The 20,661-nt window shown below is 38.3% G+C and overlaps 1 protein-coding gene across 4 annotated transcripts in view; it reads left to right on the top strand.

Annotated features, from left to right (window-relative positions):
* LOC114272158 (protein ALWAYS EARLY 2) overlaps window positions 1-19,754 on the top strand; it is a 59,079-nt gene extending 39,325 nt beyond the window's left edge. For 2 of the 4 annotated variants that reach the window (XM_082914953.1, XM_082914952.1), the window contains exons 10-19: window positions 7,858-8,126; window positions 11,222-11,548; window positions 11,635-11,813; window positions 11,916-12,198; window positions 15,010-15,213; window positions 16,116-16,277; window positions 16,722-16,865; window positions 16,978-17,196; window positions 18,107-18,394; window positions 19,366-19,754. In XM_082914953.1, coding sequence (XP_082771079.1) covers window positions 7,858-8,126; window positions 11,222-11,548; window positions 11,635-11,813; window positions 11,916-12,198; window positions 15,010-15,213; window positions 16,116-16,277; window positions 16,722-16,865; window positions 16,978-17,196; window positions 18,107-18,394; window positions 19,366-19,530 — 2,240 coding nt within the window. In that variant the 3' untranslated portion in view covers window positions 19,531-19,754. The remainder of the gene's footprint in view (window positions 1-7,857; window positions 8,127-11,221; window positions 11,549-11,634; window positions 11,814-11,915; window positions 12,199-15,009; window positions 15,214-16,115; window positions 16,278-16,721; window positions 16,866-16,977; window positions 17,197-18,106; window positions 18,395-19,365) is intronic. The other 2 variants (XM_082914954.1, XM_082914955.1) reach the window with 2 other exon arrangements.
* The last annotated feature ends 907 nt before the right edge of the window (window positions 19,755-20,661 follow it).

The following is a 20,661-nucleotide window of genomic DNA, read 5'->3' as shown; positions in this document are numbered from 1 at the left end:
TTCGATTGAACACCTTGTAGTATCTCTTTGCGTAGGCCCTAAGGCCTTCTTCCTTGGTGATTCTTAAAGCCATCAGGGCGTCGACCCTCAAGGGCTGTAGTTTGTTCGTCACAAACCTGGCCACAAACATCTCGGCCAGGCCTTCCCATGTCTTCACGCTTCCCTTTGGTAGCTTATGGAACCAATCGGATGCAATTTCCCCAAAGGATGAGGGAAATACTTTGCAGAGCAATGGCTCGTTCCCACTGTATAATGCCATTGAGTTCAGGTATAGTCCAACATGAAAGTTGGGGTCTGACTTACCATCATAAATTTGGAACCTCGGTATACTGAATCTCTTTGGTGCTTCAAATTTGTCCAGTTCCACCGAGAATGGTGTTCTCGGCTTAACTTTGGAAGTGACCTCGGCTTCAACATTCTGCTGCCTCCTTTTGTAGTAGTCCCTCAAGTCTTCCTTACTCCTACCTGGAGCTCGGCTATCTCTGGACTTTAATCTTTTTGGCACACTACTTTCGGCCTCGTGGTTGGCCCGTTTCGATCTTTCTCCATGGGTTGTGTCAAAGCAGAGTGCTTGCCCTTGAACATGACGATGTTCTTTGGGTCCTGGATCCTTCATGCGATGTGTCCTGTTAAAATCCACCTACTCTCCACCTACTTCACCCACTTAAACCTACTCCACTAAACCTAGCCCACTACACCACTACCACCTCACCTACTCCACTAAACCTAACCCACTACACCACTACCATCTCCACTTCACCTACTCCTTACCTACTACACACTCACCCTCTTCTATATATAGGAATCATGAATCATTGTAATATGCATCAATATATCAATCAATAATAATACATACAATTTATTCTCTCTCTTTCTCTATACATTATTTCTTACATGGTATCAGAGCTGGTTTAAAACCTAGTATTTTCGCTTCCCCGGCGGGCGGCAACCTCACCTTAGCCGCCCGCCGGACCTCAACCTATTCCGCTGATAAAATCAACAAAGATTTGTGCAACTGTAGTCATGTGTGAGGCTGATGGAGAAGAATTCTTCACCTCATATGACGAGACAGTCTGGAACTGGAAACACTGCAACATTCTGCTCTGGAATTCTGCAGCAGCTAGATTATAGCTTGGTTGAGTACCAAGCTTTGGTTCTTCCACCCACTCTTGAACTTGCCCAGCAAAGTGTGAAGGTTCATGCTTGTGTTGGAGGGACTAGTGTGCGCGAAGATCAGCGCATTCTCTCCAGTGGGGTTCATGTTGTTGTTGGTACTCCTGGTCATGTGTTTGACATGTTGCGGAGACAATCACTTCGCCCTGTTTACATCAAAATGTTTGTCTTGGATGAAGCTGATGAAATGCTGTCACGAGGTTCTTAAAAATCAGATCTATGATATTTTCCAGTTGCTGCCACCCAAAATCCAGGTTGGGGTGTTCTCTGCCACAATGCCACCAGAGGCTCTTGAAATCACCAGGAAATTCATGAATAAGCCTGGAAAGAGAAAAAGCTCATGCTAGGATTTGCAAAGTGATTCGCTGCAGGAATTTTGGCTTTGGATGAAACCCTTACCATACTCCACTCATTCTCTCCAACTGTTCTAACTTTTTATTTTTATTATTATTATTATTATATCAAATAATCAATGCACTCATGTTCCCCACTAACAGTGTCCACTTTTGACCCAAACCATTTTCAATCCATCATTTCTCCTTCACCTTTTGCACCCCACTCACCGACTCTCTCTCCACTTTATCACATGGGTTTGTCCCTCTCTTTCCTCCATTTGATTTCAAAAATCACTTATTTTTATTTATTTTTTCCAAGTCACTTTTCCTCTTTTTCAAATACCCCACTTTATTTTGAAACAATCGCACTGATGTTTTTCATATAATCCATCTATAAATATTTTTTATCTATTTTCTTTCTCCCTTGTTTTCTTTCATTTTATTTTTATTTTTTCAACAAAACACTCCCAAAAAAAAAAAAAAAAAAAAAAAAAAAAAAAAAAAACAACAACATTTTACAAACTTGTCATTTCTTCATGCCGGGGATCAACCCCGATCAGCATTTTACACCATAAAAAAAATAAATAAAATAAAATAAAATAAAAAATAAAAAATAAAAAAACACAAAACAAACCAAAACACAACCAACACAAATCGGAACAGTGGGATTTTTCTTCTCGCCTATTCCGCCGGTCTTTTCTTCTTGCCACCGTCTTGGGCGGCCCTTGCCGGTGTTGCCTCCGTGTTTCCCACTCCACTGGGCATGATCACTACTCCCTGCTCCTCCACTGCAGCATATGGCGGCCCTCCAAATCGGAACATAAAACTGGCCTTCCGCTTCAGCTCCTTGTTTTCCGCCTTTAGCACACTTATCTCTGCTCGCGCATCCTTATACATGCGTTGGAGCAGAGCCAGTTGGGCGTTTAACTGCTGCACCTCATTTGTCCTACTCTGCAGCCGGTTCGACAAATTTGTAACCGCAGTCATGGTTTCCACACATGACTTCAAGGTATACTGATTGGCCTCCACATCCGACTGCACCGCCATTTTTTGCTCCACCGACCGCATCGGAAAGTTCAACGGAGCAAAACCAGAGGTGTTTGGTTGAGGTTCACTGGCCACCGCACCAGTTATTTCTCTTGTGGACTCGTTCAGTTCTGGAAAGAGCGTGAGCAGACCACGGGACGAGGAGGCCATGTTCTGGGTAGCTGGACGGGAAGAAGAGGCCATGTTGCTGAGTGTTTCAGAGACGGGTTGGTTACAGAGTATTACAGAGTTTCTTTCTCAGCAAAGGAAGAGTTGTTTTCAGAGGATTTTCAGAAGTTTTTTTTGTCTGCCTCAGCCTCAGCATCAACCTTGGTTAAATAGCGAGGCAGCCACGCGTATCGCGCGCCACTTGACGCCAGACGACAAACGGGCGCGCCAGTCAAGGCACTCACGTGCCTCGCCATCATGTCCGGCACATCTTTTTATGACTTGCGCTCGCCTTTTGATGGCACGTCTTTTTATGGATTGGGCACGCCTTTTGATGGCACGCCTTTTTATGGATTGGGCACGCCTTTTGAAAGATTGGGCACACCTTTTGAGGGTGCGACTTTTTAGGGGTCCGACAAGACTCTGTAAACTGTCCCGACATTTGATTCCGGTTAGCTTTTCCAAGGGTCCGACAAGACTCTGTAAACTGTCCCGACATTGATTCCGGTTAGTTTCTACATGGGTCCGACAAGACTCTGTAAACTGTCCCGACATTGATTCCGGTTAGCTCCTTCAAGGGTCCGACAAGACTCAGTAAACTGTCCCGACATTGATTTCGGTTAGTTTCTACAAGGGTCCAGCAAGACTCCGTAAACTGTCACAACAACTGTTACAACAGTGTCTGGTACAACGGTCCGACATGACCCCGTAAACTGTCTTCTACATCGGTCCGACATGACCCCATAAACTGTCTTCTACATCGGTCTGACACGACCACACAGTGTCTGCTACAACGGTCTGACATGACCCCATAAACTGTCTTCTACATCGGTCTGACACCACCATACAGTGTCCTCTACATGGTTATGACACCCCCATACAGTGTCCTCTACAACGTTATGACACCACCATCCAGTGTCTTCACCAATGGTCTGACACGACCATACAGTGTCTCTTATCCTCTTTTATTTTTATGTATTTTCTTGTTTTGTTACTCTCTCCAAACTCAAGTTGGTTAGTTCCTATCCCCCTTGAGTTTGCGGGGGGCTGTTAAAATCCACCTACTCTCCACCTACTTCACCCACTTAAACCTACTCCACTAAACCTAACCCACTACACCACTACCACCTCACCTACTCCACTAAACCTAACCCACTACACCACTACCACCTCCACTTCACCTACTCCTTACTTACTACACACTCACCCTCTTCTATATATAGGAATCATGAATCATTGTAATATACATCAATATATCAATCAATAATAATACATACAATTTATTCTCTCTCTTTCTCTATACATTATTTCTTACATGTCCTTTGGGACTCTTCTTGCCTTGGTTCCTCTCGTCCGACTTCCCTGGAACGTCGGTGAGAGTGGCATCCACTCCTGGTGTGCTGAGGGGCTTCGGGGATTACTTTTCTCCCTCCCTTCTGGGTATTAATCGCTGGCATTGGCGTATCTTGCAGCGGGTATGGTGGCTACATAACATTGTTTTGCATCATGAAGTTGACCACTGACTGTAGGTCTGCCAGTTTGTTTGCCAAGTCTTTTACTTCCTCATCCCTTCGTAGGCACCTATCCCTCCAAACCTGAAGGTTATCTTCGTTGTAGTACTTACTTTGGTTTGTCCTTTTTGAAGCGTCGCTTTCCTGGCCGACGTCTTTTTCTCCGTGGCCCTGGTCATGATTTTCTGTACTGTGGTTGTCTCCTTCAACGTCAAGGTCGATTGGTCTACCACTCCCAGCAGGAGTTTCGCCCCCAATGTTTCCCCCTTGTCCGTCACTGGCCATCTATTCTTCTAAGATTCCCACAGACGGCGCCAAATTGTGTGGGTAATTTTCTTATCACACTGCCCGCCTAGTAATCAGCTGGAGAGCACCAGCAGAATAGATGGCTTCAGTAACCTGTAACAGAAAGAAAAAGGCTCCGGCGGTGGCTCTTCCACCCGGGGGCACTCCGACGATCAAGTCAGTATATCTCTCAAAGATAAATCAAGCGCTAAACTCACAAGCTTGAGTATAAAACTGCGTACCTTAGACCCATGGGGGTGCCTCTCTTTTATAGTTTACTCAATCCAAGTCCCACTAGAAGCATGACTTCTATAGACTTCAATTCAGTGCTCACTTAGGATTTCTCAAGAGATAAAGATAAACTCCCTAAGAGCTTTATCCTTATCTTGGCTAAGTCTCCTCTTTGTCCTAGGACTCTTGTCCCTTATCCGCTTATCTCGGATTTCGATATCTTCGGAGATAACCTCGGCAACTCCGAGATCACCTCGGCGTAACTATCACGACATGTGGCACTTCGCCTGACACGTCGGTGTCGCCATGCCACGTGTTGGTATCCAGGAAATATGTCCCCACAGAAAGCTATCATAACTAAGGATTCTTAGGAAAACTATGTTTAAGATTCTTTTAATGGTTTTAGTCACTCATACATGTTATGCAATTTAAAATTTGTTGTTAATGAAGATCCTTTTGCAACTACTTATGAAAATGGAGTAAGAGTTGGCATTTCTGGTAGGAGAGAGATTGTTGGCCATAGAAGTATATCTTAAATTTGTTCAACTGCTGGAGGAAATGCAATCATTTAGGTATAGGATAGAACAACCTTAATTATGATCAACGTGGCCACAAAATGTAGTTATATAGAAAATGAAAGTAGAGGTTTTAGAGATGTATAGGAGATAAAAGTTAAAATCTTAATGATAAGTAGCTTGCAATTTTCAGGTCTTCATGCACATATATGCTGACTTTGAACTTCTCAAAGTCTAGCTAACCAGTTTAACTGATATCCCCATATGCCCCTTGAAATTTTGGAAAGCAAGTATTTAGGACTCATCAATTGAGGCTGTCCATAGATGTGTAATAAATTAGATTTAAATTTGATTTAAGCAACTCATATTTTACTTCAGCGACTACAACTGAACACACACACAGAAAAAAGTCCTCACTGGTTTTGATTGATATTCTTTATATTTTTTGGCTCAGGCTACGAATTTTAGCTGAATGTGGTACTTAAATCAATGCTACATGGTGTATGGTTTCTCTAACTCTTCCTTTTCAATTCATGAAGCTGCCGTGGCGGATTTATATGTTTAACTGGAATCTAACATATTAAATTACTACGGTTGATCTAAATATTGAATGCATCAATTTGAAATATCTTTGCTTAGAATTAATTTAAATTTAACCTACTCATGATTTCCCTCACTGGTTTTGATTGATTACCTTTGTATTTGTTGCCTCAAACTATGAATTTTAGCTGAATGTGGCATTTGAGTCAATGCTAGTCAGTTTTTGGTGGGCCCTAACTGTCTTTTCAATTCACGAAGCTGCCATGGTGGATTAGTTAAATGCTTCTTCTTGGAATGTTGAATTTTGTGGGGATTATTCTTTCTTATCATAGTTAGAGACCTGAAGGAAATCTCAGTATTATCCATTTGTACTGTTTCCAGCATTCAGTTGACAATTGAAGTAGCTATATTTCTCGTCTACTTTGATTGGAGAATCATGGTTTGTAGGTGATACTTTTTTTTCCGTAGGGTCCAACGATGGACTATTTGTACTCTTTTGAAGTCGTCTGAATCATGCTCTTTCTCAGTTAGATATCTTGATCCTATGAAGCATGGACACTTATCTGGAGGCCAAGAACTGCAGTCAAACATGGGCACACACTGGACACGCATTGGATATGTGAATTGGAGTGTCCCAATTTTAATTTTAATTTTGTTTTTTGCTCATCAGACGCAGTGGGGACATGTTAGGGATTAAAATGAATTTTTATTGAGTTTGAGGTCAAAGTGAAAAAGGGGTTGTTTGGGATGTCCTAAATAAGTGCATTTTTTGACTTTTAGGACTAAAAAGTTGAGGAAAAAAAAGATGGTTGTTTGTGATAACTTTTTGACTTTTTACGAAAAAATGTGTATTAAAAAATTGTATAAATTAGTGTATAGGAGAAACTTAGGATAGAATAGGCAGTATGGTGGATGTTCTAGCTGGTAGCGTGTGCAGAGTAGTGTATAGGAGATGGTTGCCTCCTTTTCGGGCATTGAATTGGACGGTGTTGTTTGGCCCGTAGGGGCCCACCACGGGTCCTGTTTTGCTAATCGAAACCGTTCAATGTTCGTCGAGTACTATATGCTTGTAAAAAACCACGTTGATCGGATATTGATAGTTATCTGATCGGATTAGTTTTTTGTCAACCGTTAATTATAACACCATCCATTTTTTATACAAAACTGATTTGATCATGTATTTAGCGATATCTGATCAATGTGATTTTTTACAGGCATATAGTACTCGACGATTTCTACACATTGACGATTCAGATTATCAAAACAGGACCCGTGATGGGCCCCCACGGGCTAAACAACACCGTCTTGTTTGCTTCTCCGCCTGTTCCCTTTGTAGGAACAGTGGATAGCTAAAGTACAACTCACGTGACATGTGAGCTGTACTTTTTTTTTGTAAAATTAATTTTTTAAATATTTTTTTTGGGTGAATAGTGATAACTTTTTGACCTTTTTAGTAACTTTTTGATTTTTTGACTTTTTTGAGGTATGCCAAACTAGCCCTAAATTTTTTTTCTTGTGGGCAGTAAACTTAACTTTTAATTGAATGACTGTTAATTGAATGCATGTGAATGAATAATTATTGGTTTATTTTTTATTTTTTGTGTTATAAAATACCCTACTATGATTGTAGCTATAATTGTTATGTTTTAGGATGCCCTATTGTAATTGTAATGCTGAGGAATATGTGGTTGTTCAATCTGAGTTACTGTTATATTGTATTATTTAATTATATTTGGATGAAATATTGTGTTCGTGCTTCTTAGTCTTGATCAATGTTAAATCATTGATCTTGTTTTTGTTGTACTTTGTAAATGCAGTCTTACCCTTTTTAGCGATTCTGTTTCATGATATTTGATTTATGCATTTCAATTTGTTGAAAGAAGAAAACCACAACTAGAAGTTTTCTGAATTTATTTTATCTATAAAAATTATAACTGTGCTGTATGTCAACATGCTATTTTGGATTCAGTTTATTTTTGTTTTTGTGGTAGCTGCGGGCATGTGATTTGAACTGCAGTTTTAATTCTTTTTATTTGTTTACTATTTTTTCCCCCATCTTTTGGTTGGGCCCAGAATCCTTTGTGCAGTTGGGGGATAAACCAAGTTCTGCTTTAGTTGATGGGTCAAATGTACATGAAGCTATGTCTAACCGAAGAGACAAAACTAAATTCCTTGGTGTTAGAGAGAAAGTACGTGGATTATCTGGGTTGGAGGCTACATATGAAAAATCCAAACTTGGAAGGGACTTGGCAGTCAGTGTTAATGCTATCTCTGAAGGAGAGCAGCCACTTCCCTCATCTAATAAACCTCGGAAAAGAAAACGAAAATCCTCGTCGTTGAAGGTGAGTGTACATAATAATTTTCTTATGCAATGCAAAGTTCTGTTGATGTTTTAGTTTTTTGGTTAACTACTAGAACTGTTCGTACTTTTTGGTACACAATTGGGTAGTTTCATGAGCTAGAGCAAGACTGAGAGAGAACAAATTAATGGAACATATTATATTTCATTTAAGAATTCCCATGTTCCCTCTCTAAAAAAAAATAAATTCCTGTGTTAGTGCATAGATTTTGTTTGGGGAAATCGTTTCAATAGGAGCCCTACTTCCCTCTTTGTGACCTCATTACTTAAATTCAAGTGCAAACCAATTTCATAATCATTGTGTGGAGCTTACTTTGGTACTTAAGTATGGCAATCATATTAAAGCCTAAAAGTAAACATATTAAAATTGGTCTTCTGACTTAGCATAATTATCTGTTTTGTCAGTGTCAAAGTTGAATAATATGACTACCACTTATGATTGGGTCACTCACGAAATATTGAATTACAGGCAACAGAGATAGTGGCTGGGTTATCACAAAATTACTTACCCAAAAAAAAAAAGGGTTATCACAAAACATTCTCGCAGGTCACTCGTTAATAAATTCCATTTCTAGGAAAAGTGATGGAACCTAGATAATTTCACATTCTTTATTGAGTAGTTCTATATTTTGTTTTTGGATTTGATCTTAGTAATACAAGGGGTCACTACTTCACTGGTTAAAATTCGGTGTTTTAACCTTGAGGTTGTGGGTTTGAACCTGCGAGCATCCACTTTGTGCTTATTATGCCAAAGGTTAGGCTGGCAACCCCCAATCATAGACCACCATCCAATGGGGACTAAACTAGCCATATTTTTTTTTACTTGATTTTGCATCTGGGTTCTTGCCTTCTATTTGATTAGGGGAACCTGCATTACCTAGAAAGTGGTCTCCTATTGATTAGGTCACTGGCCTAGTTTTCAACAGCAAGAGAACTAGAAAGCCTAGAAGATATACCTTAGTGGCAGGAAACTCCTATATTCTTGCTGCTGAACCTTGCCCCCGCTCCCGCTCCCGCTCCCGCCGCCCCCCCCCCCCCCCCCCCCCCCCCCGCCCCCGCCCCCACTCCCTCTCCTGCTTCGTGCAACTATAAGATACACATTTTCTTAGAGATATTTTGAGCTGATGATAAACTATTTCCAACTTTGAAGGGTATGACTCTATTGCTGCTGGAACTGATGAGAGTTTGTGTGATGATTACTTTTCTTAAGAGGGTGCCATTATATGGTGCCAAAGGGAGGGTAATGTACACATGATGCATGCAAGGAAACTGTATCCCTTTTGTGGGGGGTGGTATGTGGGTGGGGAAGCAAAAGGATTTAAATGCTACAAGAATAAAAAGAATTGATGGAAGGATTTACTCTCCTAGATAGAATTGTTACACGGTCTTGGGTAGAACTCACCCTAAAAGCTAGCTATTAAGATGAGGGTGCCCTCACGCTTATATGTTTAATATTACTTTAATACTTAGGCGATGTGGGACTTCGCTTCACAAGAATTTCCGAAGAAATGCTGTTCATTATGTGAATTAGCTCCACTCTTTTGGATGAGTGCCAGCTCCTCTCCCTAAAAAATAACTACAACAAACAACGTAGGTCAGTATTCCAAATCTTCCTCTTTCTCCTACGTTGTTCTTTGAAGTTCTTCCTACACTTAACTATGACACTTAGTTAAGTGTCTAGACTTGAAGGCTTCACTAAAACCTAATTTAATCATCAGGGAGATCTAGTTTTCTGAAGTGCAGAGCTGCCACCCCTCTTCATTTTTTCTCCTCCTCTCTCTAGCCCTTGGTTCTTTCCCTTCTTTTCCTCCTAGTTTGTTGAGGACAGATTACAGTTTCTTGCAACTTTTGTGTGGAACCTATATTCTGTATGTCCCTTGAGTGGATTGGAAGAACGCAAGGTCCCTCTATCTTATGTAGTTTGGATGATAAATTTTTAGGGTTAATAGTGGTGTATAGTGTACTGTAATACCATATTACTACTATGGTTCTGGACATTTGGGTCTTTTCAGCATGGTAGTTGGTTGGTCGAGGCCAATTGTGGTTGATGTAAAATGGTGGGGGTGATTGCCTGTGGGGGAGATGGTGGTGTCGGTAACATTTATATTTTATATTTGCTGAATTTTCGTGTTCTGTTGAATTAATCAAGGTTTATTATAAAATGCCATGAGGTAACTGTTAAGTCACCAATTTTCCCAAAAGCCTAACCTACCAGGAAATGGGCTCAACAATCTATATCAAGCTATTCAACACCCTCCCTCACGTGCAACAATGTATAAGAAGTCCTTTTGTTTGGTTCTCTCTGTCTTAAGTCACCAATTTTCCCAAAAACCTAACCTATTAGGAAATGGGCTCAACAATGTATATCAAGCTGTTCATCACTCTTCCTCACGTGCAACCATGTCTTGCACATGGAGAGACAGAGAGAGAACCAAACAGAAGGAGAAGCAAACAACCAAACAAAGAAGAAGAAACCATACTTGGATAGAATACCAATGCCAACACAGAATTCCATCAACTTGAGCTCTAGTATCATGTTAAGTCACCAATTTTCCCAAAAGCCTAAGCTGTTAGGAAATGGGCCCAACAATGTATTTATCAAATTGTATATCAATGTGCAACAATAAATACATATAATGACACTGAATTATCTGAAAGAGAATGATGGGCCCATTATGTGAAAGAGAATGATGAGCTTTGATATCATGTTAAGTCACAACGTCCATGTACCCTTAAATTTGAGGTTTGACGCGTCCAACCTCTAGATACACACCCGCGCCCAACACTTGTACCCGAGTCCATGTAACATTGCTTTTATCAACGTTCTTTCATGGAGCACTTGTGTAATGCCAGCAAAATTAGGCTTGTGACAGATGTATATTAATATTTTTACCTAATACATTATGCTGATAATGCACTGCCAGCTGGTTATATTTAGTGTATAAATTGAGAAATGATTGCTTCCCTTCCAGCAATCAGATTTAGAATGGTCACCTTTTTTGCCTATGATTGTAGTTTTACCTGTTTTAGATTTTGCTGTGCTGATTTTTCTTCTCTTTATATGCAAATGTTTTCTAGGCCTTATCTGAAGAGGAGGAAAAAATTGTGATTAATGGCAAACATACTGGTCAGAATTTTTCTGCTTCGAATCAAGGGGAACCAATCAGGCCTGCAGAGTGTTCTTCTTCAAGTAGTGATAAGAAAAGGCTAGGCAATAACTCAGCGGTATCTACTGCAGAGGTTCCGGCTACAAGCCATGCAAATTTACCAACCAAACATAGAAGTAGGCGTAAGATGGATCCAGTAAGAACACAAACTCAGAATGAGATTAAGTCTCCTGGGAACACTTTCAAAGATCTTTCTAACAAATATCCTACACTTCAAGATGGGGCACTTCATCTGAAGGTTATGTCAGCATGTTTCGCTGTATATTCAAGATTCTGTTTTCCTAGGGTGTGGGTTTATTTCTAAAATTTATACTAATTTTGCAGGATAAGCTTTCTTGTTGCCTATCATCCTCGTTGGTACGTAGATGGTGCACATTTGAGTGGTTTTACAGTGCAATTGACTACCCTTGGTTTGCCAAAAGGGAGTTTGTAGAGTACTTAAATCATGTGGGACTGGGTCATATACCAAGGCTAACTCGTGTCGAGTGGGGTGTCATAAGAAGGTAATTTAGTTTTTTTGCTGCTACACATGGACAAATATGACATCTAAATTATTGCAAAGGACTGCAACATATATTCTTAATGTTGATTTCTACTTGATTCAGTTCTCTAGGCAAACCTCGGAGGTTTTCTGAACACTTCCTACACGAAGAAAAGGAAAAGCTTAAACAGTACCGGGAATCTGTTAGACAACATTATACTGAACTTTGTGCTGGTATTAGGGAAGGACTACCAACAGATTTAGCACGGCCTTTATCAGTTGGACAACGAGTAATTGCTCTTCATCCCAAATCAAGAGAAGTTCATGATGGAAGTGTGCTCACAATTGATCATGACAAGTGCAGGATTCAGTTTGACCGGCCTGAGCTGGGGGTTGAATTTGTCATGGTAATTCTTTCTATTAGATTCTCTCTCTCTCTCTCTCTCTCTCTCTCTCTCTCTCCGTGTGTTCTCTTTATATTTCTGTTAAAATAATGTTTTGGAATTTGGATGGAGTAAATTTGCACCCTAGCAAGATATTGAGGCTCATGTTTCTCATAAGACAATGTTTGATCCAGTGTTTTTAAAGGCTCAAGGCGCACGAAGGTGCTGAAGGTCTCTTGGGGCCTAGGCGCAAGGTGAGGCACGGACTTTATTGAAGCAAGGCGCACAGTCTTAGTAAAAAATAGATAAATTAACATACACTAATCCTTCATAGTACTAAGACAATTTTTTAAAAACAAAAAGTAATCAAGACAAATTATAGAATAATTCTCAAAGCCATGAAAGTGCATATTACATATCATTCCAATTTTCAAAGATAAAATAATCCACACAAAAAAAAAAAAAAAAAAACAACAAAACATTCAAAACATAAATATCCAACAAATACTAATATAAGTCTTAATATTTCAAAACATCAATATAATAAGAAAGGTTAGGTTAGGTTAGGTTAGGTTAGGTCAGTCAATTATCATCCTCAACATCAATGGCAAGCAAACCATCATTTTCTTCTCCAGCAGCAGCAATGAAGAAGCACCCAACAAAGAAGAAGAGGAGGAGAAGTTAAAAAAAAAAAAAAAGAAGAAGAAGAAGAAGAAGAAGACTCACTTGTAGCCGAAGTTGAAGTCCTCAATCAAAGATGAAGTCGCAATGAGCTGCAGACTGTACGAAGAGAAGAGACGACACCTTTCTTCGATAGATTTTAAGGCTTCGAGTCTCAACTGTTGGGTATTGAGTTGTATAAGTTGCAATCGTATGTGTTGGACCCATTCAAACTCAGATCAAAGCCATCAAATAAGCATCAGGGAAAAAATACAAAAGGCATGCTTAAGTGTCGCCTTGCGCCTGCTCGCGCCTGACCCAAGGCTCGGCCAAGGCTCGCGAATCATCTACCTCCCCTCGCCTTGGGTCCCTTCAGTCGCCTCGCTACACCTCGTGCCTAGGTGCGCCTTTCACAACACTGGTTTGACCTGTCTTCTTTAGTTCTAAGTTAAGCTACACTGTGTTGATCTTAATGTTAGTTAACATCAAAATTTCTAGATAATGTGTTCTTATTTTAAAACACATTCTTGTTGAAAGAATTACTACAGAGAGATTATTATTGCTTTGTGATGCCCTTCCTTTGTAAACTACTAAAATATTTTGTTCTCGTTTTCTTCCTCTCAGTTCTCATGGTGCAATTATCAGAGTTTCAATGTTTTGGTTGTGAATGTGAAATCTTTTGATGAGTTTAAACTTGAAAGTGGTGAGGCTATTGATTTTGAAAAGTTTTGTAGTTTCCTTTTCCATTTCCATTTCCATTTCCATTTCCATTTCCAAGGCACTATGTTGGCAATGTGCAGAAATTCATTATCATTGAGAATGATTAGGGCCAAGAAGAACCTCAAATAGTTTTAGGATAGAATAATTTATTATAGCCTATATTGAAAATACTTGTATTTACATTTCTATCTATTGAATATACTAGTCATCCTTCTGCTGCTGCAGATGATTGTATTCCTTTCGTTCTCCATTTCCCATTGAATTACCACATCAAATGTTGTTTCAGTTTGGCAATTGTTAGCAACTGTTAGAATACGTATTTTTGTTCTTTTGTTCTCTTGTTAATATATACCTAAGTCGAGGGTCACTCACCCCAGTGATAAGCTTGATAGTGACATTGGAGACTTATTTCCCGACATTGGTCGTTATTGTCGGTTGGTTGGGAAGTTAATATATTTCACTATCACTTGTCCAGATATTACCTATGTCGTGAGTGTGGTCAATCAGTTTATGCATGCTCTCCGCCAACCCCATTTTGTGGTTGTGTGTCGTATCTTGCAATACTTGAAGCGTGCTCCAGGGTGGGGTTTGCTCTATCGCCCATTTTCCTCTTTGTCTGTCATTGGCTTTAGCGATGCTGATTGGGCTGGTAATAAGACTGACCGTCGTTCCACCTCAGGCTATTGTACTGTTGTTGGTGGTAATCTTGTTACTTGGCGTAGCAAGAAACAGATTGTTGTTACTCCTAATGCCAAGGCTGAGTATCGTGCCATGGCCCATACTGCTTCTGAGATGCTCTGGGTTCAGTCTTTTCTCTAAGATTTTGGCTTTTCTGTTCCCACTCCTATGAGTATGTCTTGTGACAATCAAGCTACTATCTTCATTGCCAATAATCCTGTGTTTCATGAACGCACCAAACATATCGAAGTTGATTTCTATTTTATTTGTGATCTCTTACTCCGCAAGCAACTTGTGATTTTTTATGTTCGTTATGTCGATCAATTGGGTGATATTCTAACCAAGCCTTTGGCTCGGCCTTCGTTTCAACATTTATCCGTCAAGCTAGACATGTTCGATCTCTACACTCCAGCTTGAGGGGGGAGTGTTAAAATACTTATTTTTGTTCTTTTGTTCTCTTGTTAATATTTACTTAAGTTGAGGGTACGATGGTCATATTGCTATGTTAGGGTTTGTATGTATATATTTGACTGACGTAAAGTTGACGCACAATGATTTTTCAATATATATAAAATTTCTCTTTCTTCTTCTTCTTCTTGTTCTTCTTCTTCTTCTTCCTCCTAAATCCCAACCCTAAATTCCTTCATTTTACATTCTAACTGTAACTGTACTTGTTGTTGGTGATGCTTGTTGCTATCAAATTTTTTTTTTTTTTAAATTTTATTTGGGAACTATTGGGATATGGAATGACAGGATTTGATTGATCTTTCTTTACAGGATATAGATTGTATGCCTTTAAATCAATCAGAAAATATGCCAGAAGCTATTAGGAGACGGAACATTGGAGTTGATAAATTTCCTTCAAATTCTAGAGAACCAAAAGCTGGACAATCAAATATTGGAGGGCCTGTTGTATTTGCTCCTAATGAGTATCTGGAGAATTTATGCAGTTCCATGCATACTCTGACAAATCAGCCAAAGGTAACTATGCCTATTAAATTTTCGTAATTTCAGAATCTATAATGTGGGTGTTTGGGAAGTTGCTATGTTAGTAGGCCATTTTAGTTTTTGGCTATTTTGGTAGGCTAAAATATTTGTGTTTGGGAAGATGGTTATATTTTTTTGTAGTTGGATGTGAGAGAAAAAGTGAAATGATTATGGGTTTGATGTAACATTTTATCTTATTGGCTATTTTAGGCTATTTTGTCTTTTTGTGGATTTTAGCCCAAAAAGCAAAAAAAATAGCCTTTGCCAAACAAGGCCTATATTGACTTTATTCCATAACTGTTTTTTTGTTGTTGGTGATATGTCTCTATTTACAAGATGGTGGTATTTTGGCTGCATGTTTATTCGTTGGTTGAATCTATTTTTTCAGTAGTATATACTGTTTCACCTGCTAAGTCTGATGATTAATAAGAATGCTTTTCAGGTTTTATATTATTGTTGTTTTTACACTACCATAAAAATTGAACGTTGTGAAAATGAGAATTAGGCATTTTATCACGTTCTTACGCAAGTGGTGTGTGGAGAACTATAGTTTGTGTATAAACTATTATGATCATTGAGTTATATCAGAATTGTTGATGTATTTATTCAGAATTTCTTATTTTCATTTTGGATTGATTTGGTAGATAATTTATTTCTTTCATAGTAATCTAGATATTATTATTAATAAGGAAGGAACAGAGAGATACAAGCATGGAAAGTGAGAGAACAATGATGGAGGAATGAGGAGAGCCTATTAGAAAGAAATTTGGATAATGAAACATTATGCCATATCAGTACATCTCAATCTGTGGCATATTACCATGAGATGACTTTTGTGTTTTTACAGGAATAGATGACTGATGAAACTAACATTGAGCAACAAATGTTTTGTTCAGGGTGATGCAGTTTATGCCATTTTACAAGCTAAAGCAGCTGCAATTGACCTTATTAATTCTCCAGAGGCAGCTCGTAGTAATCCTTGCACAGTGGCACAGATACATGCAAGGGAAGCTGATATAAAGGCTCTTACTGATTTGACTAGCGCTCTAGATAAAAAGGTCATACAGTTTGTTGTTTACTTGATTGATAAATCCTTTTTTTTTTTCACAAATTTTTTTTATTAAAAGAGCACCAAAGGGATGCTGCCCATGTACGAGGTTAAAACCATGATAACATATGGCTCTCTGAAAAAAGAAGAAAAAAAAGAGTGTACACTTAAAGACAAAAAGGTTTATAGATGCTTAGTACAAATGAAGAGAATCTGCAAATTGGTCAAGATTAGGCATCACCTTCCCAGAGACCAACTATACAAAATAGCCACAAAAAAAAACAACTAATAAAATTGTATTGAGAAAGTGTTGGGGGGGGCACAACCCATAGACAACCATGTATAAAGAAAATTATGGCTTTTGGTTTGCACAATATGTACATATAGATTTATTTTCTGCTAAAGATACCAAGATTGATGACTTGAAGCAGCTGATACATTTTGTTACTTTTAGGAAGCAATATTGATGGAACTTAAGCATGCAAATGATGAAGTGTTGAAAAAAGAAAGCAATGGAGATAGTTTGTTAAAGGATTCTGAACTTTTCAAAAAGCAATATGCTGTGGTATTATTACAGCTAAAGGAAGCCAGTGACCAGGCATGTGGCTTCCATAAACTAGTTTTCTGCTTCACTTGTATTTTTCTACTATTTACTATTTAGTGTATTTCAGTCCTTTCAGAAATTGTTGACTGAGTGTTCTCTCTTGCAGGTTTCTTCTGCTCTGCTTAATTTAAGGCAACGCAACACGTACCAAGGGAACTCTTTGTCTCCATGGCTGAAGCCTTTGGCCACTTCAAATGGATTCAATGGCCCCCCATGTTCTACTGACCATCCTTCAATTAGTTATCACGAGTCAGGACCTAATGTTGTTGAGATTGTCAAAGATTCAAGATTTAAAGCACATACGATGGTAGATGCTGCTATTCAGGTATGGAACCTTAGAATCCTGCAATCTCTGTGTGTGCGTGTGTTCATGTGGGTTTCATTTGGGTGATTAGCCACTGGTTCTGTTCTATGTTTTTTCTGCACTTTGCATGTTTTATTCCACTAAAAAGTGTCCACTTATCATGACTTATGCCAGTAAATCTTCATGTATTATGTTGTGTATGTTTCTTCTTCTTCTTCTTCTTTTTTTAAATAATAATATTTAATTACCAAATTGTGAGGGTCGCTTCCACTTGACTGCATTTAGTTCATCTTCTCAAACAGTGGGATGTTTTAGTTGTTTAGCTAACATTTGGCTGGGATGACAACCAAGGAACTTATTGACAGTCCTATTTGTCTGTTCTGTTCCCAGCTGTGACATAATATTATTGGTATGAAGGAGGATACATATTTTTGGGCTAGGGTGGATGCCTCCTTTTCACAATTCGTCTGAGCTTGTTGAATCTTGGTAGTGTAGAATATTGCAGATAATGGAAAATTTTTAGTTATGCAGTTGTATAGCTTGCAAATGCAGAGCTAGTTGAACACAGTTTGAGTGAGGTTCTCTTTGCATTTAGCCAAGTTTCTAAACATTGTGATCATGTAATTTATGGGCTACCATAGTGGGCTGGATAGACAACACAGAAATACTACATTGCCAATGTTTTCTCATCCATTCAGTTGTATAGCTGTGACACTTGAATCAATCGTCAATTTGGATGATCAAGTTGCACTTTGTAGAACACAACGTAAATGTATCATAACTCATCTAAGGCAGTCCTTTGCGAATTGCATGGTCTTAATCAGCTAACTGTTTTAGGAGTTGTGTAATCATATTAGATAATCCATTATGGCATACATGTATCTCAAATGCTAGCATATAGTCTGATTGCAATTAAATGTCTATTTTTCAGGCAATGTCTTCAATAAAGAATGGGGAAGATCCTTTCAAGCGTATTGGAGAGGCTTTAGATTCTTTTGATACACAAAAATTCACAACGGATTGTGGGGGGGCAGTCCTGAAATCTCCAGAACAAGTTAATGGTGGTACTGTTCATCAACGCCAGGTTCCTTCTACTTCAGAGACCCTGCAGAGAGGTTTTGCATCTGGTACTAAATTGCATAATGATTCTGATGGAATTGAAGCACAAATCCCATCAGAGCTCATTACTTCTTGTGTTGCTACTTTGCTTATGGTACAGGTAAAAGCAAGAGATCTAAAGCAAATTACACTTTAATTGCCAATGTATGAATAATGAATGCCTTCTTATTTGCTGTTGATTCTTACTAGTGCAAAGTATTCAATGTTTAACTAGTTTTATAGAATTCAACTAACAGTGATTGAATTAAAGAATAAAGTTGTTCTAATTTATTAGTGCATTATCCAATCATTTGGGTTATGGAATAATTTTTCTGCTTGGGCATTCTAAATAACCCAGTCATATCATATCTTTTTCCTCATGACTTCAACCAACGTCATCATGGCTCATAATATTAATAATAATAATAAATTTCAAAATTAAACCTATAATATTGGCTATCTTTAAGATTAAATCCATAATATTGGTACTCTTTAAGATTAAATCCATAACTCAACCAGTTAGGCAGACCATCTCAATTGGTGTTTTTATCATTGCTCTTCAATCTGTGCTACACTTTCTCACAGATGCACTCAATTTTAGTTTTTTGTACTTTAATTGTCACTCTTTGACCAGTCCCCACTTGCCTTATTGTTGGCTGGATAATGCTTATTCTTCTTATCTTGCACCTTGAGATTAATTTCAATGCAACTTCTCAAATCCCGATTACATGTGGATGCACAGTACTCTCTCTCTCTCTCTCTCTGTCTCTCTCTCTCTTCTTTTTTTCCACTTATCAGCTCGAAGTTGCACTTTTACCTTTATTTGATTATAGGCCATCATGGCCTTTTGCTTTCCCTCATGTTATTATTCCTTCACTTATTTGTATAATTGGTTTCCACAATTCTACTGCGAATGCCTTATCGTATATTTTCTCTTACATTACAACTTTTGAGCATTAATTGTTGCACTCCCATGGGCAAAAATTACTATTTCTGATTGATATCGGTAATTATTTCACCTTTTCTTAACATGCTGACATGATAAATTTTGATTTACATCCTCATTTAATATTGTTTTCTTGAAATATGCAGATGTGTACTGAACGCCAATATCCGCCAGCTGATGTGGCACAGATACTGGATTCTGCCGTTACAAGCTTGCATCCTTGCTGCCCTCAGAACCTTCCCATCTACAGAGAGATACAAATGTGCATGGGAAGGATCAAAACCCAGATATTGGCACTTGTACCATCCTGAACTCTCAATTCTACTCATTTGTTCTTGAAAGCTGTGTAAATGCATGGTTGGTCTGAGTGTTCCATCTCCTGTTCCGGTAATTTTGTTTTTTCCTTCTTCGAATTTGACCTTGTTATCCAAAATTGAATATTTTTTTTTCCAGAATTGGTTTCACCCCTTTGTTAACTTCTAAAAATTTTGTTTTTTGTGAAATAAATGGGATGTGGAAGAAATTTTTTCCTTTATTTGTTCCCTGTTTGGTGGTGGATTCTGATTTTTAACATGCGACCTAATTTGTACAATAGTTCTATAATTTTAGCAACTATGATACAGACCACTAAAAGAAGAGCGCACTAAAAGCAGCTCTAGTGAGGTGGCATGCCTAAAAAAAATTAAAAAAAAAAAAAGAAGAAAAAGACAAAACACAAAGAGGAAAAAGACAATTTAATGCTCTTTTAGTGCCTCTCTTTTAGTGCTCTAAATCATTTTTCATAGTTTTAGCTTATGTTTTTCTTTGTGATGTGATGTGATGTGATATGTCAACATTTATGATTATGGTTCATGAGGGATTTTATTTTAAGATAAAATCTCTCTACTTATTTATTTTTATTTTTGGGGTGAGTGATTAAAATTCTGTTAATGACAGAACAGGCAAACAAGCCAATGGGAAAACTAGTTATAGGGTTATAACATGTCTCATGTGCAATATATTAAAAATGTGATTAGACAGAAGTCACAACCACAATAAGAATGTGTAACAGAGGCTTGCTGCTGTTGTTTTTTTAACTTATTTTTTCTTTTGAATAATTTGTTTTTGTAAGCAACTCCGTATAATAAGATCATCCATAGTCTACTTTTTTTTTGTTTTTGTTTTTGTTTGTGTCGATCTGTTGGAGAATAGAGAAATGTCAGTAGACTTGCATTTGACTAGACAATATAACTAAATTTTCTGGGACTTTTTCCATATTAAGCCTATTTTGTATCTTAATTTCCAAATTAAGTTTAATTTGGACGGAATTTCCACACTAGGCTAAAACGTTATTACAAATCGCGCTTTCTCTGTTTGAAGTCCAAAATGTGATGAATAGTGAAAGCGTTATTGTAAACCACGCTTTTAATTAAGAAAGCGTGGTTGCAAATCACGCTTTTAAC

The sequence above is a fragment of the Camellia sinensis genome, chromosome 2 (genome assembly GCF_055761805.1).
Source record: "Camellia sinensis isolate YWXY chromosome 2, ASM5576180v1, whole genome shotgun sequence".
Classification (NCBI taxonomy): domain Eukaryota; kingdom Viridiplantae; phylum Streptophyta; class Magnoliopsida; order Ericales; family Theaceae; genus Camellia; species Camellia sinensis.
The sequence above is the reverse complement of the archived record's forward strand: the minus strand, read 5'-3'. Positions and strand labels throughout refer to the sequence as shown.